The following is a 21,052-nucleotide window of genomic DNA, read 5'->3' as shown; positions in this document are numbered from 1 at the left end:
CTCAGCCATGTGTATTTGATTTCTGCATGAACGAGTTCCATCAAATTATTTTATTATAACAATGCAATAATTCGAGAGAGAGAGAGAGAGAGAGAGAGAGAGAGAGAGGGAGGGAGAGAGAGTGAGAGAAAGGAGTGAAAAAATGGTACCAAACCTGGACAAACAGTGGCAGATTTTTAACATGATATGGAGCTCATACTTATTATCATGATCCAGGATTTAAACGGATGTTTGTGGATGGCTGTTTTCTGTTTACATGTCACCATTTGGGGGTAATCGATATTGTTCTATTACTTTAATTTAATCGAACAAAAAAAGGTTATTAGAAGTCATTGAAGGTATACTTACTCATCTGGAACTTGCTTTGATGCAGTTTTCAATTTATTTCTTGAGTTTTTGGATTTGAAGAATACGAACCCAAAGGCTATGTTTCATTACAAAGCGTATAGAAAGAGTGACAATTATTTCATGTAAATTTTCTCATATACCTATTACAGGGTATGACAAAATCCAACATTTGTCCGTTTTATTTTTGAGCATCTAAATTTGCCAATCATTACCATTAGGTCAACAGCAGTTTCTATATGTTAGTCTATTTTTGGGCGTTTTGCAAGCATCTACGCTTGCGCAGAAGAGGGAAGTGGCTTTCACCATGAGGTTACAGATCTGGAGGTTCTTTTCGAGAAGAAACAACAGAAAGATGCTTCACTGAACTACCTTTCCAATAGAAAAGTTTCCATTGATAATTATGATAATAGAGAAATGGGGACCGCATTTAATATTCCCTCGAAGTAACTAATCCTCGAAACCCAGAGTTCAAATTCAAACCAAGACATCACCCACCAACACCACCCTGTATGCAGATTTACAAAGGCAGAAATGGCGGGAACTTTATTCACAACAAGCTGAGTGTGAGAGTGTGCTTGTCAGCAAATCACAATTTTCTTTATACGAGAAATTGTTATCACCAATCTTCTTTATGAACAGGCAAGGCGGCTTTTAAAGAAGACTGGAAGGAGGTTAGGTGTAAAATTAAAATAAACAGGGTGTATCAAGTCTATGAATTCCAAGAAATCAAACTAGAGATTAACCCACGGCGATAGCACGTTGAATCAGGGCCGTGCTCGAAATTTCCAAAGGCTGGCCTACAGCAAAGGAGATAACTCGAATTCGAGGGGGAGGCCCAGGCCCCCTCGTCTCCCCCCTTAAAACGACCCCCCGTTGAATGCACCAGTTCCTGATAAATCACTAAAGTTCTGAAGCTTTGTATCCCCATGGTGACCATCCGGGCAAGCGCGTGCTGTTGGCTTTTCCCAGCCCCCCACAGGGTGAGGTTAATGTGAGAAGGCGGGTGGCTTGTCTCCGAAATACGACGAAAAAGGGGTTATTAGAAGCTCCGCTTTCGATAGCACTTGGCTTGCCACCGCCAGACAAAAACGAAGTTGGCAACACCCTGTAAATTATAAAGTCGACATACCTGAAAATTCCCATGTATTACGAACACATTATGGGAAAAGGTAATTCAATGTTGAATTTGAATGGAACGCGTTCACTTTACATGTCGTGAACATAAATTTATTGTACGAAATGATGTTGTATGACCTGTAATACAACTGTCAGAGATACCAAATAGATTTGTCAAAGATATGGAGCACCTTCACCTACAAAATATTCTGATCAATCACATGGGATTGAAAACCTTCATGTCTCATACAGAACTGAGGAACTTCCCTTGAAAAAGGCACTTACAGGTAGGTACCTAGAATGACACCTGATGTGAAGATTCAAGTGTCAAATAATAATAATATTCAATTAATTTTTGGCACATTTTGCGATTGAACTTATCCTTCACCTACAAAATATTCTGATCAATCACATGGGATTGAAAACCTTCATGTCTCATACAGAACTGAGGAACTTCCCTTGAAAAAGGGACTTACCTACAGGTAGGTACCTAGAATGACACCTGATGTGAAGATTCAAAGTGTCAAGTAATAATAATATTCAATTGATTTTTGGCACATTTTGCGATTAAACTCAGGGTTTTCATGGCGATGGGATCGAAAAGTACCTAAAAAGAACCCTGAAGATTTTTTTTTTTTTTTTCATAATTCACTGACTTTCACAGTGGAAATCACGTAGAAAGCATTAAATTTCAAAAAATGTCATGTAGAGCAAATGATAATGCTCCTTGAAATGCAATGTTTTCATAAAATTTATTATATCCAAAGGAAACATACTTGATCAGAAATCCACATGATTGAATGCTGATTTTCAGCAAAAGGGCAGCCTTCCGTGACTTTAACGTTGGAAATGCGCGAGCTTTATTAAATTATACGTACAGGAATATTAGTAGAGCTTTGTAAATTAAATGCAGTACCTACGCTACTCGCGTCTACGTCCTACCTGAATACAAACTTCTTCAGAGTTATTTGAAGGACAGACACCGACCTATTATTATTACAGGAATATTAATAGAGCTTTGTAAATTAAATGCAGTACCTACGCTACTCGCGTCTACGTCCTACCTGAATACAAACTTCTTCAGAATCTTCAGAGTTATTTGAAGGACAGACACTTATAATAGTTCAAGGACTGACTGGTGTCTTTGTCCCAAGGTCATCTGCCACCTACAACTGGAAGGTCAAGTGGAGGTCAAGGGAAATTCGCCCTCCTAATTTCCGACACTTTTCTACTTTCCCCTCTTCCTCCACCTTCGTCCTGATCCTGACCCCTTCTCTTTGCTCTCTATCTCCCTAAGCCTTCCCTTATCTCCCTCTTCCTTTTCTACTTTACTTTTTGTTCGTTTTTCGTCTTCTTCTCTCTCCCGATTATCCTCTTTTTATCTATCCTTTAATTTTATTTCTCCCTCTTTTTAGCTATCTCTCTCACTTGTCTCTCTCCTCTTTTCCTTTTCTCCCCAGTTATCAGCCACGATGATGAGCTCATAACAAGATGCACAGAGCTCAGCTGTAGCCACCACTTCAAGAAGCAAATCCTTGGTAAAGGTTTTGTAACGGAAGAATCTTCCAATCACCTGTCGGAGCCAATAGCAAATCATTCCGGTCAGCAATATGTAAAACCCGGACACAAAAACACTGAAGTACGCGTTCTTGTCAGCCATTGTCACTGATATTATAACCTTCTTATAATAATGATAATGATTGAATGTTTTAGAATTTTAGATAAACAAAATATCACAAGATGTTCTTTGTGACATAAAAGATGCCTACAATATGTAAGAGTATTTTAGTTTTATTTCAATTGTCGACTGTCACTACTTATTATAGTTATTATTATTTTATTTTCACACAGGTAAAAATCATGCTGTCAGTGCTCCTAAGGAATTTATTGATGACTAACACAATAGCTTTTTTAATAGTATCTCAATTTATTAGAAGTTCAGTTATAAATGTGTCAGGTAAGGATTGTTTTAAAACAATTAAAGTAGGTACCTACCTATTTTATCACAGCAAATGGGTGGTTTATTCCTGATTAGAATTTTTGATTATTTAAGGTTTAACATTGAAAAAATGTTCACGAATTTCAATTACAAAGAAAAGAAACTATTTCTTTTTACTTTTATTCTGTTTAGTACACAGGTAGGGATGGGTAAATATTCTCTGAGTCGATTCAAAGAGTCGAATATTTCAAAAGAATCGTGAATCGCGACTCTTAAATTCAAAGAATCGCGATTCTTTGAAGAGTCGCGATTCTTTGAAAAGTCGAGGTTGTACCTACGTTGCCGTGCCCTGTACAACTACAAACTACTCAATCTCATTGGTTACGAGAGTGATCCTGTGTGCTGTCTCTCTCTCACTACAAAAGAATCGCGATTCTTTTAGAGTCGATTCTTTGAGTCGAATATTTGAAAAGAATCGAGTCGTGGTATTCGAATATTCAAAAAGAGTCGAATATCCCATCCCTACCAGTTGGCAATATTTTCTGCATGCAGAGTAAAAGGTGAAGAGTGTGACATGATGAGTCATAAAAAAAAATCCAGTTATGTTTGATCCCTACTTGAAACAGTGCTTTTAAATATTACCAATGTGATTGCTGAAAGTGTGAATTTTGATTTCATTTTTCAGAAATGGATGTGTTTAACAAACTGAAATCCACTGTTACTAGCACTGTCAATCAAATATCCAGTGTCCTGCCCGGTAATCCTGTGACAAGAGAGTATGATATCACAGGTCATATAGGTAGTGCTGGCCAAGTTTTTTACTTTCCTTATCCTATAGGAAGGAAAGTAATGTAATCGGGTCAAATTTTCGATGGTCAGTTTTTAGTGCCAAAACACGTTTTGAGGTCCCTAGAGCCTAAATCCAAAGTTTCAGCCATTGGTCCGTGTGTGTGTCCTTCCTTCTGTCTGTCTGTAAACAGAATATCTCGAGAACGGTAAGATCTAGAGACTTGAAATTCGGCATGTAGCTGTCAAATGTGACAAGGATGCGACACGAAACATTGGGTTGAGATTAGTGCTGCGGTTGGCGGTATTTTGACCGCTTTTTGGCGGTTTTTGACCGTTTTTTGGCGGTTTTCAGTTATACCGAGTAAACGGTTAAAGATATTGTAAAAGTTAAGGTAAAAGAACACTCAAATAGTTATCATTTAATAGGATAAGGAAAGTCGTGTGATGTTCACACCAGATTTTTTTCCCTTTTGTTCCCTACTCCTTCTCTTTCTCCTCCCTCTCCTTTTCTATACTTCTCTTTTTCCTCTCTTCCTAAAGTTGTTTCATTTTCACTGTTAGAATTCTTTTTCATAAATTAGTATCTAGGTATATAACTACCTACAACTAGATACATATTATATACTAGAAGAAAGATAGAGAGATGGTGTAAAGTTGAAAGAATAGACGCGTAGAAAATTGGAAATTAAATGTCACGAGCAATATTTTGTATGGTCGCCTTCTCTAAACGTGATTATGCAATGTGCTAATAAATACTGAAATTTATCAAGTGGTCTCTAATCTCCATCAGGTCAATACGAGAGTTGATTAAGCCCACCTCCCCAATTACGTAATATTTGTAGAACTTCAAAATTTTATCAATGTAGGTAAGCCTAAATCCAAAGTTTCAGCCATTGGTCCGTGTGTGTGTCCTTCCTTCTGTCTGTCTGTAAACAGAATATCTCGAGAACGGTAAGAGCTAGAGACTTGAAGTTCGGCATGTAGCTGTCAAATGTGACAAGGATGCGACACGAAACTTTTGGTTAAGATTAGTGCTGCGGTTGGCGGTATTTTGACCGCTTTTTGGCGGGTCCGAACCCGACACAGAAAATCCCAAATACTACGAGAAGGAAATAAAAATCCAACAAAAACCATGTTTTATTATTCAGTAAAAATGAAATGTCATAAAACATCGCCGTTCTGTGTTCCCTTTCTCCCTCCCTCCGTCTCTTTATCGCCTTTCCCTTTGGAATCCTCTGTATATCTCTCCCATTTTCTTTCCTATTTTTTTTACACATTAGGTACATATCTCGCTCTCGCTCTCTCTCTCTCTCTCTCTCTCTCTCTCTCTCTCTCTCTCTCTCTCTCTCTCTCTCTCTCTCTCTCTCTCTCCGTTCTCCAATAATTTGTGCATAGGAGAATACAGGAAAAATCCTTTGAAACAGATGGGGTGAATTTAAACATTAGGTCACATCAATCAGAATGAAATTGTAGATGATGTTCAATAACAACACAATACATGATGTCTTAAACAACATTTGGTGTCATTTAGAAACAATATCATCCCCTTGTACAAAAGAAGATGACATTCTGAAAGGTTTGATATTATAATACTGGTGGCTTCCAACATCAGGGCACTCGACATCCCATAATATCCCATATTGACAGGAGAGAAAACATCAAGACTATCATTATCATAATCCGCCCTAATCTAAAAGACAGAATAATAATATGGAAATAAGCTCTCCAAGTAACAGATGTCTTCATCCGATGTTTTTTTTTATATACCTATATATTTTTTTCTTTTTTTATGACAAAATCCATTTTCTCTTTCTCCGTCCTCACCCCCATTCTTTTCTTTTACAAATTCAAAGAAAAAATAGGAAAATTCTGAGAAAAAAACTTACCCCGGCCATTGTTTACACTTGAGATCGTGTTTTAGAAAGGGATAACTTTCAGTTGACCCGACAAGTCAATGGGGCAGTAATGAAGAGAAACGGCGGACCTCTTCATATCCATTATCCTTCGGAATGAGGGCTTGGTATGGCCCGTTGCGGACCAACCAATAGAAAGAAAATTTAGAAGATTCTAGAGTAGTTACATCATGATAGCAGTTGAAGCCAATTTTGGACGAAAGAAAGAAACTTGCGAAAGAACGAACAGAAAGAAGATTTCAGATGAAGCAATTGCATGATTTGATTAGATTGATAACTATGGCGATATTTTGAGCAGACTCGCAAGAAAAATTGATATTCAAGGTATGCTCATGGGAACACTGTGTACAACAAGTGACATGAGTTTGTCATCATAATAACAAGGGTACAAATATAATGAACACAGAAAAAAGTTTTCCAACTCCAGAAGACCATTTTGTCATTCTCCATCTGAGGCTTTCTAATAAGACAAAGCCTTCCTCAAGGTCCGGAAGAGGCAAGACAGCAATATGAAAGACATGAACACAGAAAAAAGTTTTCCAACTCCAGAAGACCATTTTGTCATTCTCCATCTGAGGCTTTCTAATAAGACAAAGCCTTCCTCAAAGTCCGGAAGAGGCAAGACAGCAATATGAAAGACATAATATTGATACGGAATACGAAAAGCAAAGAAGCAAGCTCTTCATTAGAGACATTACATTTATCCAAGGAGAGCTCGAGGTAAAAGGAAAGAAAAAAGGGAAAATGTAAAATCAATCATGGCACAGTACTGAGTTTATTACAGGAAAAGTCCAAACGTCTCCAGATGTTCTCTATGACTTTCCCTGGCATCAGACGTATTTTTTCCGATATCGAGGGGATTTCCTTTCCGTTTCTGGATTTCAAGTACCTACATAGTATTTTAACTTCGATTTCGTCTTTTCCTCTCCAGTTGTAAGTAATGTTTTTGCGTAGGACTGGGCGAGAGGCTTAGTGAAGTACGCTATTAGGAACGTTGGTTATATTTACCTGGATTATATCATGCAGGGATTTTGACTGGAAAATCCGACTGTATGCTTTTCCTTTACCCGGGTTTACCTAATAGATAGGTACCTATTCTCCATTTGCCTAGATACTATTTCCAATTTTCCAGAAAACTGTTACTTGAAGTAGTGCTGATAGTGACAATGGGGGTGGGGGTACTGTCACCTGATCATAAATCAGCTGGTTCCTTAGATACACTAGATTAGGGACCGTTTCAATTGCAGAATGCCTGGTACTTAGTAAGCCTCACTCAGAAAAAGAGGTTCCTAGAACGCCTGTATGGACCCAAAAATTAACAGGCAAACTTTCCTTATATCAGTATTATATATATCACCCTTATATCAGTATTATATTGCCATTAATTTATGACATTTATACATGGCACAGTACTGAGTTTATTACAGGAAAAGTCCAAACGTCTCCAGATGTTCTCTATGGCTTTCCCTGGCATCAGACGTACATTTATATCGAACCAATCAAGTGTTATTGCTGGACAAATCAAATCCACAATGATGCCTGTACCTACTTAAGGACTGACTATACTGACTAATGTAGATCAATTTTCTAGGATACAATACTTGGAAAATGGATTATTTCTACGGGTTTGTCCAGCTTTCGAAAAACATTAGATGGCCTATCTGGATACCTACAATTCTTGTCTTTTCCCACGTTCCTACTACATTCGACTCTGGTATAGAGAAAGGTACTCCGGAGCTTTACCTACGTACATCATACTTCTGGGAAACAATTTCAATTCCCGAGGATTTAGACAAATCCATTGGTTATATTTACCTGGATTATATCATGCAGGGATTTTGACTGGAAAATCCGACTGTATGCTTTTCCTTTACCCGGGTTTACCTAATGGATAGGTACCTATTTTCCATCTGCCTATACTATTTCCAGTTTTCCAGAAAACTGTTACTTGAAGTAGTATTATTAATTATTACATTTTAACTTCAATTTCATAACATTTCTTCTAACGAGAACAAGGCGCATATACATTGTGTGGAGCATTTTTTACCATTTCTTACTTGAGTTTGATTGCCTAATTTTAAAAATTACCTACTTGCTTACAATAATTTTAGTTGATATTTAGGTTCTTATACTTAGAGTATATACCTAATGATCTTATATTTAATTTTATCTAATCGTTGATGGATTTCATTGTGAAAAAATCGACCTTTACAGTGTACGGATGCTTATTCTTTCCAACAGGGGAGGTAATTTTCCACAATCATTTTTCTCACTTTTCAAGTTATTCCAGGCTCCTCTCTCTCTCTCTCTCTCTCTCTCTCTCTCTCTCTCTCTCTTTCTGGCGTTTCAAAATGTTAAAGCTCGTCATCGAATGAAACGGTTTTTGTGCCTCTTGCCAGAGAAAGAAGAAAATGAAAGCCTTAAAATGTCACCAGTCTCGAAAACTTCATATTAAAATTTCACTTTCCTCATAAAGAAAACAATTTTCTTTGTCATTCCTGGTGTGGAAAAAATACGCTCCCGTTCTTTACACCTTACATATACCTACCTCTGAAAGAATTTACAAACTGGGAGTTGGCTAAGTTTGAACCCCTTTTGGCTGGCAACTCCTTTTGGCTGCCAAGATTAGCGATCATTAAATTTAATAAGGTTTAAAAGAGAAATATTGAGCTTCTCAGAAATAGTTGAAGCTTGAGTCCCTTTTCTAATCATATTTTTTCTTATGTTGCATAAAGAATTCTAATAGGTTGTTCTAATAGGTTCTAAAAAGGCCTACCTATGTTGTTGATATATCCATTATGCACCAAGATACAAGACTTTTGATAAATCTTCCCAATACTATTCAATGTAAGTCACGGAACTCCAAAACTGTTTTGCTCGAATGTCTTATTTGCAATTTACGAACACCATAACTTTCACGAAAAGTGTTGAATAGTGAATACGTATATGCTATTAGTTTGACTGAGAAATCCTTTTTTGGACGTACAGTTTTGTCAACGAGACTACTATTTTGTTCTATCCTGTTCGCGTAATCGTTCTAATGCCAAGCCTTCTCACACTTTTCCAACACACTGTACAGGCATTTCCTTCGTGATTTTAATTTTGAGAAGGGGACCTTTTAAAAAAGTTCTTTTTTTTCTCTCGAGAGAACAAAAGAATTGCGTGAAAGTCATTTCACATCTTTTGTTTATTTATTTATGTTTCATAATGGAGACATATTCTCTCTCTCTCTCTCTCTCTCTCTCTCTCTCTCTCTCTCTCTCTCTCTCTCTCTCTCTCTGTCTCTGTCTCTGTCTCTCTCGTCTTTAACGAAAGTTAGGTATTCATGGTGAAAGTGAAGTATACCATAAGTACTACAGGTCACTCTCACTATGCTCGCTCAGACGGTCTGATAGTTTGAGCGTGAGTGGTGGGCATTTTGTTGAAAAGACACAGTACATATATTCAGCATGACACGAAGTTTTCGAAGAATGACATCAGACATAGTCCTTCATGTGCAACAATTCTCTCTCTCTCTCTCTCTCTCTCTCTCTCTCTCTCTCTCTCTCTCTCTCTCTCTCTCTCTCTCCCTCTCTCTCTCTGTCTCTCGTCTTTAACGTAACTCTTAAACGAAAGTTAGGTATTCATGGTGAAAGTGAAGTACCATAAGTACTATTACAGGTCACTATGCACGCTCAGACGGTCTGATAGTTTGAGCGTGAGTGGTGGGCACTTTGTTGAAAAGACACAGTACATATGTATATTCAGCATGACACGAAGTTTTCGAAGAATGACATCAGAAATAGTCCTTCATGTGTAACAATTGACATTCTTTAGCGTGGGAGAAAAAGTGTTCAGACTGACATTCAAAATGTTCAGCAAAAAAAAAAAAATCAATTTTTCCCACTCAGTTACATTTCGTGAAGTCCTTCCTCCTCTTCTTTCTTTCACTCTCTCTCCCTTAGTCACATCCTCCCACTCCCCTTCATTTCCTTCTGTCCTTCATGTGCAACAATTGACATTCTTTAGCGTGGGAGAAAAAGTGTTCAGACTGACATTCAAAATGTTCAGCAAAAAAAAAAAAAATCAATTTTTCCCACTCAGTTACATTTCGTGAAGTCCTTCCTCCTCTTCTTTCTTTCACTCTCTCTCTCCCTTGGTCACATCCTCCCACTCCCCTTCATTTCCTTCTCCCCCTCCTTTCATCCATTTGGAGAAGTCCTTCCTCCTCTTCTTTCTTTCACTCTCTCTCCCTTAGTCACATCCTCCCACTCCCCTTCATTTCCTTCTCCCCCCTCCTTTCATTCCAAACAAAGGTGCACGGAAGAATGTACGTGAATAAAAACGTTAAAACGTTTAGTTCGGATTCTCTTGTGCAAGATTGAGAAGAAAGTGGGAATTGGACACGGAAGAATGTACGTGAATAAAAACGTTAAAACGTTTAGTTCGGATTCTCTTGTGCAAGATTGAGAAGAAAGTGGGAATTGGAGGGGAGAAAGAGGAGAGAAGAGAAGAGGGAGGGAGAGGAAAGAAGACATATAGAAAGAAGGGCGAAGGAAAGGAGAAGGGATAAAATAAAAATAATAATGAAAAACTCTGGTAAATGTTTTTGTCGCTACATTGAACACTATAAATTGCAAGTGGACCTTTATTTTTTTTATTTATTTTTTTCCTTTTTTAAGCAAAAAAAAAGCATTGTCTTGCGGTTTTCTTCTTTTCAGACTTTTTTCGTAAACACTTTTGGCTTAAAATTTACTTTTCCAGAAAAAAGAGAGGATTTGATCAAAATCTTACAGGATTAACGTATTTTTCTTTCCTGAATTATGCAAATATACACATTCTAAGAGTACAGACTAAGAAGCTACGAAAAGACAGACCCTTTCTCTAGTTTGATGAGTTGATAATGGTCCATAGCTACTGGGTACTTTTTATTTGGGGAGAAGGAATAACCCTAAAGTTCGCAGCCCATTTTCAAATCTTCATGGGCAGTTTTTTTTATGATGACAGGAGTAGATACAAGTACTTTAATTGAATTAGACTTGAAGCTAAATATTACCTACCTATGTTTAAAAAAAGGGTTGAAATATTTTCAAAACGTTATAAGCATAAAGGCTTAATTTAAGGAAACATGATTACATTGCTTTTTTGAGTGGAAATTTTTTTAATCCAAAGAGCAACTCTTGTTTCAGTTGTTTTCCCTGTGTTTGGAAAGAAAAATGAATAGCTTTCTAATGCTTATAGAATACCCATAGCTATTTTAATACTTATGGAATAGCTATTCTAAAATTATAATGCCGGAAATGAGATATTCAGAATCCCCGGAATTGATTTTTATTCCATGATTTCAAGAATACAGTGTTAAAGATGAGGATGACATGGATGATGGAAATGTTTCCAATGATTCTCACTGTTCAATATTGTTTACGACCGTGTCTCCTCGTAAACACTTAGTTTTACAATCCAACATGGAGGACTTCCCATACTTTACACATCGGGGATATCTTCCGAACCCGACACAGAAAATGCCAAAACACGTTTTGAGGTCCCTAGAGCCTAAATCCAAAGTTTCAGCCATTGGTCCGTGTGTGTGTGTCTGTCCGTGTGTCTGTCTGTGTGTCTGTCTGTAAACAGAATATCTCGAGAACGGTAAGAGCTAGAGACTTGAAAACTTTCCTTATCCTATTGAATGATGCTTATTTGGGTGTTCTTCTATTGTAACTTTTACAAAATCTCTAACCTTTCAGTCAGTATAGCTGAGGAGCAGCCTGTAAATTGGGCCATATGTATAAATGGCCCTTTTTAGGGACTTTGCATTTTTAGATCCACCATGTTGTTTTCTATCCGTAGACATTTTGATATCAGCTGAGAGTCGTGTAGTTCCGGAGATTTTTGACATTGAAAAGTTTCCAAATATGGCCCTTTTTAGAGACTCACTATAATCTACGCATCTTTGGATACAGACTTTCAGTTTTACAGCTGACTTTGAATAGTTCTTCCCGCCTAAAATGAATTAAATTCGATCACCACGTATTCTCATCCAACTTGAAAATAACAGATCATCTCTCAGACACAGAAGGTGACTCCGAAACGGAATACTAGGGTCCTTCCTTCTGTGAGCTTAGGTAGATATTATACTACTCTAGACATAGGTATAAGTACCTATGTACTATCAGCTAAAACCAAATTATATACGAAGTGTTATTGTTTATTTTATTGTTTCATTAATTTCATAAATACAACTTGTTTCACTCTTTAAAATTTAAAATTCTAGTTGCTTTTTTTACGATTATCTCTTAAGCCAGTAAAAAGGGCCATATTCCCACTTTGGTTTATTATTAATTATAAAAATTGAGAGGAACATATTCATTTTCTTTTATTTTTATTCATTTCCTAACAATATGCTTCATTTTCATTTAAAAACTTTTTAGTAATACATGCAATATTTAAAAAAATACAGCTAATTGAAAACTTTAAAGTTGTTTATCTCGAAACTAGATTTTCCGGATATGGCCCTTCTTACTGGCTGCTCCTCAGCTGAAAACCGCCAAAAAGCGGTCGAAAACCGTCAAAAAGCGGTAAAATACCACCAAAAGCAGCACCTATGTTAATCAAGAGTTTTGTGTTTTTTCACTGAAAACTGACCATCGAAAATTTGACCCGATTACATTACTTTCCTTCCTATAGGATAAGGAAAGTAAAAAAGTTACCTGTACCTACCCTTTGAAACGGGTAGGTATAGGGAGCGGGAGAAGCAGAAGAGAGTGTACATAAAAGAGATGATTAAGGCTGTGGTTATGTACCAGATTGAGATGAGCTCGGACGAGGTGAGATAGGATATTGTTTCTATACAGTTTTGCATTGGAGTGATAACTTAAGCAAGGATAGCGTGGGAGTGTTGGGTATTTTTTCTAACCCTCTGTCCCGGCGGCCATGTTTAAAATTTATTTTATATTTATTTTTGTTTGCTTTGTAATTCGCTTGTTTGTAATATCTAATAATAAATGAAAAGTATAATATAAACGTGCAAGCTCGAGATAAAAAGTAAAAAATGAATTCAGATTGTACAAGTTGCGGAAAAAAAAAAATCAAAATTTCCAATTTCCCGCCAACTTTACACGCTCATGAAGGCCGTGTTAATTTACCACATCATTTTCCACGCGCCAAGAAAGGACAGGAATGGCCTATCTCAACCCGATAATAAATGAAAAGTATAATATAAACGTGCAAGCTCGAGATAAAAAGTAAAAAATGAATTCAGATTGTACAAGTTGCGGAAAAAAAAATCAAAATTTCCAATTTCCCGCCAACTTTACACGCTCATGAAGGCCGTGTTAAGTTACCACATCATTTTCCACACGCCAAGGATAGGAATGGCCTATCTCAACCCGGTACATAACCACAGCCATCCTAACCTTTAGTTAGGATGTTCTAGTTTTTGAGGGCAACGAAAATTGAACCCACCCAACTCTTGGGTCAGTAGGAGATTAGGTGAATACTGGGATGAATGACTCTATCACCTCTATGACCAGGTTTATCGTATCCAGGATTTTATCTAGGGGAGGGGGTGAATGCATCAAATTTTCGGAGTCCACCCCATATAGTAATGAACCTCGAGGGGTGGAGGCCGGGGTCCCTTACCCTCTAAAAACGGCCCTGCCTATGACTAATTCTAGGTAATTGTTCCCCGGAGCTATTCCAGAAGCAATTCCCACAAAAAAAAAGGAAGATGAGGAAGACAACCGTACTCTCACAAGTTACAAAAGTTACAGTTGTTTGTTGAAACGGTTAGAGATATTGTAAAAGTTAAGGTAAAAGAACACTCAAATAGTTATCATTTAATAGGATAAGGAAAGTCGTGTGATGTTCACACCAGATTTTTCCCTTTTGTTCCCTACTCCTTCTCTTTCTCCTCCCTCTCCTTTTCTACTTCTCTTTTTCCTCTCTTCCTAAAGTTGTTTCATTTTCACAGTTAGAATTTTATTCTTTTTATAAATTAGTATCTAGGTATATAACTACCTACAACTAGATACATATTATACTTGAAGAAAGATAGAGAGATGGTGTAAAGTTGAAAGAATAGACGCGTAGAAAATTGGAAATTAAATGTCACGAGCAATATTTTGTATGGTCGCCTTCTCTAAACGTGATTATGCAATGTGCTAATAAATACTGAAATTTATCAAGCGGTCTCTAATCTCCATCAGGTCAATACGAGAGTTGATTAAGCCCACCTCCCCAATTACGTACGTAATATTTGTAGAACTTCAAAATTTTATCAATGTGAGTAAACACCTAACTTACCCGCACAATTTAGGTAGGTACTGAAATAAATAAATTGAATACACTACAAAATACCCCAACTCGATATTAAATGCTTCTTTGCAAACAAACAATTCAGCACATTTACACCAGAAAAGCTTCTGCAAAAACCCACACTGCTCAACAGAAGACATTTTCGTGGGAAGAACATGGATACCATGCAAAGTATGTACCATGGAATCCCTTTTACAATACAAAATCCTCACATGTTCCTCATTTCGTGGAAGACCATTTTATTCAAACATCTCTATTCACTCCCGATGTGTAAAAGTAAAAGCTGTTAAAATGAAAGTTGAAGATTTCGGGAAAAACAAAACATACAAATCTGTTGAAATAGAACAGAGAGTGTGGAATGAAGTGAGGCTCAGTGCTGTACAACGAAGAGAATTTGGGAAGCTGTTCTAGGAACTCTGGTGGAGTAATTGGACATTTTAGTCTTATCCCACAGTGTAAACAAGGCAGGTAGGAATAAATAAAATTGAATTTCACCAGAATTAATAGAAGAATACCTGGTACTTAGTAAGCCTCACTCAGAAAAAGAGGTTCCTAGAGGGCCTGTAAGGACCCAAAAATTAACAGGCAAACTTTCCTGAGATTCAGTATTATATCGCCATTAATTTATGACATTTATATCGAACCAATCAAGTGTTATTGCTGGACAAACCAAATCCACAATGCCTGTACCTACGGACTGACTATACTGACTAATTTCTAGGATACAATACTTGGAAAATGTATTATTTCTACGGGTTTGTCCAGTTTTCGAAAAACATTAGATGGCCTATCTAGATACCTACACTTCTTGTCTTTTCCCACGTTCCTACTACATCCGACTCTGGTAGAGAGAGGTACTATGAAGAAGCTACGAAAAGACCCTTTCTCTAGTTTGATGAGTTGATAATGGTCCATAGCTACTGGGTACTTTTTATTTGGGGAAAAGGAATAACCCTAGAGTTCGCAGCCCATTTTCAAATATTCATGGGCAGTTTTTTTATGATGACAGGAGTAGATACAAGTACTTTAATTGAATTAAACTTGAAGGTAAATAGTACCTATGTTTAAAAAAAGGGTTGAAATATTTTCAAAACGTTATAAGCATCACTGGACCAACCGTGCCCCCCAAAGTTTACAAACCGAGTTTTTTTACAAACCGAAAAAAAACTCGGAAAATAAACATCATGAAGCTACCTATTTTCATGATCTTCATTGCAGACAGTACAAATTTTTGTCGATGGTGGGATTCGAACCCGGGACCTTCTGCATGACAAGCAAGCGCGTTACCACTGGACCAACCGTGCCCCCCAAAGTTTACAAACCGAGTTTTTTTACAAACCGAAAAAAAACTCGGAAAATAAACATCATGAAGCTATTTTCATGCTCTTCATTGCAGAACATTCGCAATGGACTTCACATGAAGATAAATTCAAGCTCAGTGATCCGGAACTCATCCGGAGCTTCGCGTCAAGCATGGATGGAAATCGTTTGCAAATTAGGTGGATACGGTGGGAGAAACGTTTTCAGAGAATAATTCAGGTAAAAATAAACGCAAGAAGGGAAACTGGGAAAAGTCAAAACAGAAATAATAGGGTAAGTGTACCATTTATTCGCCCACCTAAAAAACGTACCATTTATTGGCCCACCTGCCAACATTTATTTTTCTAATTTTTTGTTTTTATGACTACAATTTTTGAACAGCACTGGTTCGATAGCGGTCTTTAAGCCCTTTCTTTTGATGAAATTGGATCTTGAAAAAGTTCGTCCAGTTCAGACTTATGTGGCGTATGGTACAGGCGGGCCAAGAAATGGTTCGTTTTTTAGGTGGGCGAATAAATGGTACACTTACCCTATTAGGGAACAAAATGACGTTTGGACTGCTAGTATAGGGTATTTCAACTCTTCAGGGAGCTTCGAACAGGGAGTAGACCAGCTTATAGTCTGGTTGGGGAACTGTAAACAAGGAGGATAAACTTTGTAGCCCAACCCAACTGAGAGCCTGACGAAAAACGCCAACCCCGTCTGAACACGGGAAAAGGCGAAGAAGAACTAGAGAGGCAGAAGAAACAAGGTACATTCAATAAACATAGGTAATTTCGTTAATAATTTAGTAATATTAACGTACCTAAGTATTTACATGTTTAACATTTGAAGATCAATAAAAGAGAAGAAAGGTACAGAGATTATCATCCCAAAGGATCAAAAGAACAAAACGGAGGAAAGATATAAATGATTGAAGATTTTTTTCGAACATTCTTCAGCAAATGGAACCAATATTTATACAAATTTGTACCATTGAGAACCCCCTCCTTGGCTCCGTTTTCTTTGTAAACAAAGAAGTTTGAGATAATTTTCAAAATTGTATAGATGTGTTTTTTCGAGATATAGAGATACTCTCGTCCCGAAAAGTTTTATTGAATCAAATCAAAACGTCTGACGTATGAAAAGTTGAGTATTTTCCTTCCTTCAAATTCTCTCGGTGCATACCTACATCAAGATTCCTGATCGTCTTACAAAAGTCTAACTTTTATCAAAGTTGCCCTGTACAGGGTGTTTTTGAAAGTTTTCTTCTGGTGTCCAGTGTTGTGGAAGATGTGGTATGAGCAGCAATTTTAGCAGGTTCTTCTCACCGTAATATTATGAATGCACCTCAAAACCTAGTGCACCAGATTATAATGGGAACCAAGGGAACTACCTATATTATCTTTTGCCTTCTTCTTCTTCTTTTTCCAGAGGGAACCAACCCTCCTACCTATACAAAAGGGTTACGGATAAATTGCAGAATCCAATTCACCAACTGATCAACTTTTCTGTTTTTTATGAACCATCCTGTAAATAATATATGTATCCACCTATCCATGTACTTATATGATTTGAGCTCCTTTGTGAGTCTGCTGTTTCTAAACTTTCCTCAGTTCACCGAAAGATGAGAATTTTTGCTTCCTTCTCTCAAGGGAACACCTTAGATTTCCTTTGCCAGGCAGAATAGGAATGGAGACTTTCTGGACTTTGACGGCCGGTAAAACTGAGATTCAAATTTTCTGGAAATAGGGTACACTCACGTACAAAAAATCAGGAGTGTTTGAATTTGGATTTTTTTAATATCAACAATATTTTCATTGAGAATAGACCCAATGCTAGAAAACCAAAGAATGTACTCTTGTAGGTGTCTTGAACATTTCTATGTTGTAATTCAGAGGCGGTACACAGTAATAGCAACAATTGTATTGCATTACCTACATAGGTAACTCTCTGTGATGTCCAATTTACGAGCAGCATTCCCAATAACTTGAAATATTTTTCTCCGTATTTCTTCGTATCCTTCCTCCTCCTCTTCCTCCTCCTCCTCCTCCTCCTTTTCTTCTTTTTCTTCCTTCCTTCTCCTCCTTAACAGGTAGAACAGAGAAGGAAAACGTTCCTTCTCTGTTCTATTGATATCTTCATAGCAAACCATTTTACAACGGAACAGAAAAACATAGTTTCAATGTCAAAATAAATCTGTACCGTTATTATTGAGAACTAAAATGTATCCTTTTTCATCTCCTCTTCCTTTTCCTTCCTCTCCTTCGTCTTACTTCGTCTCTTCTTGACACTCTCTTCCTTCGTCTCCTTCTTCTCATCATTCTTTTTCGACGTCTTCTTTTACTTCTTATCAAATTTGATTCATCGGTTCAGAGGGATTATATTTTTTCTCCTTTCTATAATTTCCGTTTTCATGACTTTTCTCGCCTCAATTATTTAGCTTTTCCATTTCATGGGGAAAGATGATTTTTCTATAGTATTTTCTAAGATTATCTCTTTCTCTTCCTCTATCTGTGGAATACCTACTTATTCTGAAGACAAAGTTTTCACTCGATCTCGGATATTGAATCCTCGAGTGCCTTTGTCCAAGAAACCTGATCTCCATCAAGTGATCAAGAGAAAGTACCCCCACCAAGATCAAACCATCAAGAAAAAATAAAACCAATTCAAATTGGTTTCCTCATGTCACAAAAATTTTGGTTGATTTTGATTTGGGTATACCTATATTTTTCCCCTTCAATTTTTCGACCTCCTTATAGCAAAACCACTCTAGCTATAGGTACTTATCATGATTGCCTAACTTCAATAACAACAAATAGGCTACAATCTACAATTCACGAGACCCATTAAACAAAATCCGAGAGCATAAACAAGCTGTGCCCGTCCCTCCGGGAATTTTTTAGCCCGTAGTTTATTCGATCGTGATTAGAGAAAATCAGTACCTACATATGCACCTACCTAATTTGTTTAATATTCAGTTTATTATTATTCTTGATTTGATTTAAATTTTATGACTTGATTTGGCTCCAAACAAATAACCTCCAGATCCAAGTTCACCGCGCTAACCTCGACCTACACCGAGTTTGGCACGGTCAGGGTGCGAGAAAATGCCTCGGGCGAAAAACTCACCAAGTGATTCAACTCAAGGGTCAAGTGGTTCAATTCAAGGGTCTAATGTTCTTATTCCTCAGGCGCCAACAGTACGATAGGATCCAAGGAGCCGCCACCCAAGAACACAGTGGAAGAGTTAGACCTTGTGATGAACAACAAAGCAGTGTGCGGACTACACGTGGGTTTGTTGTGCGAGAATGCTCCCCAGAGGTTAAATGATATCATGGAGGATTTGTTCAAGATGTGCAGGGATAAGGAAATTAAACCCGTTATTCACGACACGTATTCGTTAGGAGCCGCCACCCAAGAACACAGTGGAAGAGTTAGACCTTGTGATGAACAACAAAGCAGTGTGCGGACTACACGTGGGTTTGTTGTGTGAGAATGCTCCGCAGAGGTTAAATGATATCATGGAGGATTTGTTCAAGATGTGCAGGGATAAGGAAATTGAACCCATTATTCACGACGTGTATTCGTTTGATGAGGTAATGACCATGAAGATTAGGATTGTCTATTTGGGAAGTCTGGAGGATAACTTTTAACTGATTATGGAATATGGATGTTAGTAGATAACTGATTCTAAATGAGCTAAGCTTCAATATGAATTTTGAGTTGAGGACAGTGAAAAGTTCGTCTCATTTCACATGAAAATAGGTAACATCTTTGGGCGCCTATTTGAAGAACCAAGAGCCTAAATGGCTCTCGTTTAGATACATGTATGTTGTAAAAATCAATTTGATTACTTCGACATTCTTTGTCTTTTCTTTTCCAGATTCATACTGCACAAAAAGAACTGCTAGAGAGGAGGAATGTGGGTAAAGTTTTGGTGAAACCCTATTTAGAAATTAGGATTTTAAACAAGAAGGAAAGTTCAACGCATTGTTTTTAATTGGGGAGATTCGGTTGTTATTTAATTCTTTCAAAAAGTTTAGAATACATATTCTTTTTCTTGATTAATACTTTTTAATAAGGTGCTCCTTATTGAATGTTTTTTTAGTGTTTTAATTCTATTTCATTTATTTCTCTTTTTTCATTAGAAAGAAAGGAAAACTTTTAATTACCAGAAAGGAAAGTTGTACTTTTTTCTTGTATAATAGGTAGGGAGAAGGTTCTTTATTATTAGTAGGTACCTAATAACCCGGTATAAATGCATTCGCAAAGAGCTGCGAAGTGAAGCGAACGCAAGCAACGATTAGTAGAGATAATGTTTCATAAATACATGTACTTAAGAAAATGAGAGGAACACAGTGTACAAATATAGAAAGCATAGAAACACAAATAAAAAAAAACTCAACTATACAGGAGAGCAGAGGCGTCGTGGGATTTTCAAAAGGGGAAGCTAGAATCTCTAAAGGCCCGAAGACTTTTTGGGTTTTGTCGGCTTATAGGCCCAATATCCAAAATTTTGGACAATGGGTCTCTATAGCTCTCTGACTACAAAGTACACATGTCCAAAGTTATGGAAATTGGGTCTTTAGTTAGTTTGAATACTGAAGTCAGAAGCTTTTCTCACCACACACGTTCTGACTGTCTGAGTTTGAGCGTGAGTGGCCGGTATAGACTATCCCAATCTGCTAGGTGTCTTAGACTCCTGGTTGAATATACTCTTTTCAGTGAATGTAAAATAGGGGGTGAGAAACACGTAAAGAGAAGACTCGGACCGATTAATTTATTTTCAAAACTTAATCACAACAAGTGAAGTCGTACCTACTCAAAGTAGAGAATACCTATGTTTGATTTGCAGCGCATTTCGCGAATGAAGAACGAAACCAGTAAACCCAGTCATATGAAAAATGTCCGATCAAAAACAGTAATAATATCCAACGATTCGACCAGAAGCTACTTGTGAATCTTGTGATGGCTTTATTCAGTGGCGAATATACATAATTATGTATTAAGTACTTGCATGTACATGTATATGTCCTTTTACCTGCCTGCGATCACTGAATCGGGAACCAGTGCTGGCCCTCGATAGGTACTGCGATAGCGATTCTACGATTTTATCAAACACCCTATAAAAGCTGTAATGAAAGCACCTGTAAAGAAGCATAAAAAAATTGATAGGTAATTAATTTTTTTGGACTTTCAACTCACAGGAAAAGCATTTCTTTCCTTCAATTAATTGCCAACCTTTGAAGTACCTCCTTAACTGTCAAAGTTTTTGAGGAATCATTCTCTGAAATCCCCAATTACATTGTCTTTAAGATTGTTTCCAAAGTGCCCCTTGAAGTTCATTATTCTC

General features: G+C 37.2%; 1 protein-coding gene across 1 annotated transcript; it reads left to right on the top strand.

Annotated features, from left to right (window-relative positions):
• Positions 1 to 4,088: 4,088 nt before the first annotated feature.
• On the top strand, positions 4,089 to 19,699 carry LOC103507234 (the record flags this gene model as incomplete). The annotated part of the gene is made up of 4 exons (XM_026822037.1): positions 4,089 to 4,193; positions 18,891 to 18,926; positions 19,114 to 19,295; positions 19,583 to 19,699. Coding segments are annotated over 4 exons (440 nt in total), but the record flags the coding sequence as incomplete, so codon positions are not given.
• Positions 19,700 to 21,052: the final 1,353 nt, after the last annotated feature.

This window comes from Diaphorina citri, unplaced genomic scaffold, assembly GCF_000475195.1.
Source record: "Diaphorina citri unplaced genomic scaffold, Diaci psyllid genome assembly version 1.1 scaffold14, whole genome shotgun sequence".
Taxonomy (NCBI): Eukaryota; Metazoa; Arthropoda; class Insecta; order Hemiptera; family Psyllidae; genus Diaphorina; species Diaphorina citri.
Note: the sequence above shows the minus strand (reverse complement) of the source record. Positions and strands in the feature narration are given on the sequence as shown.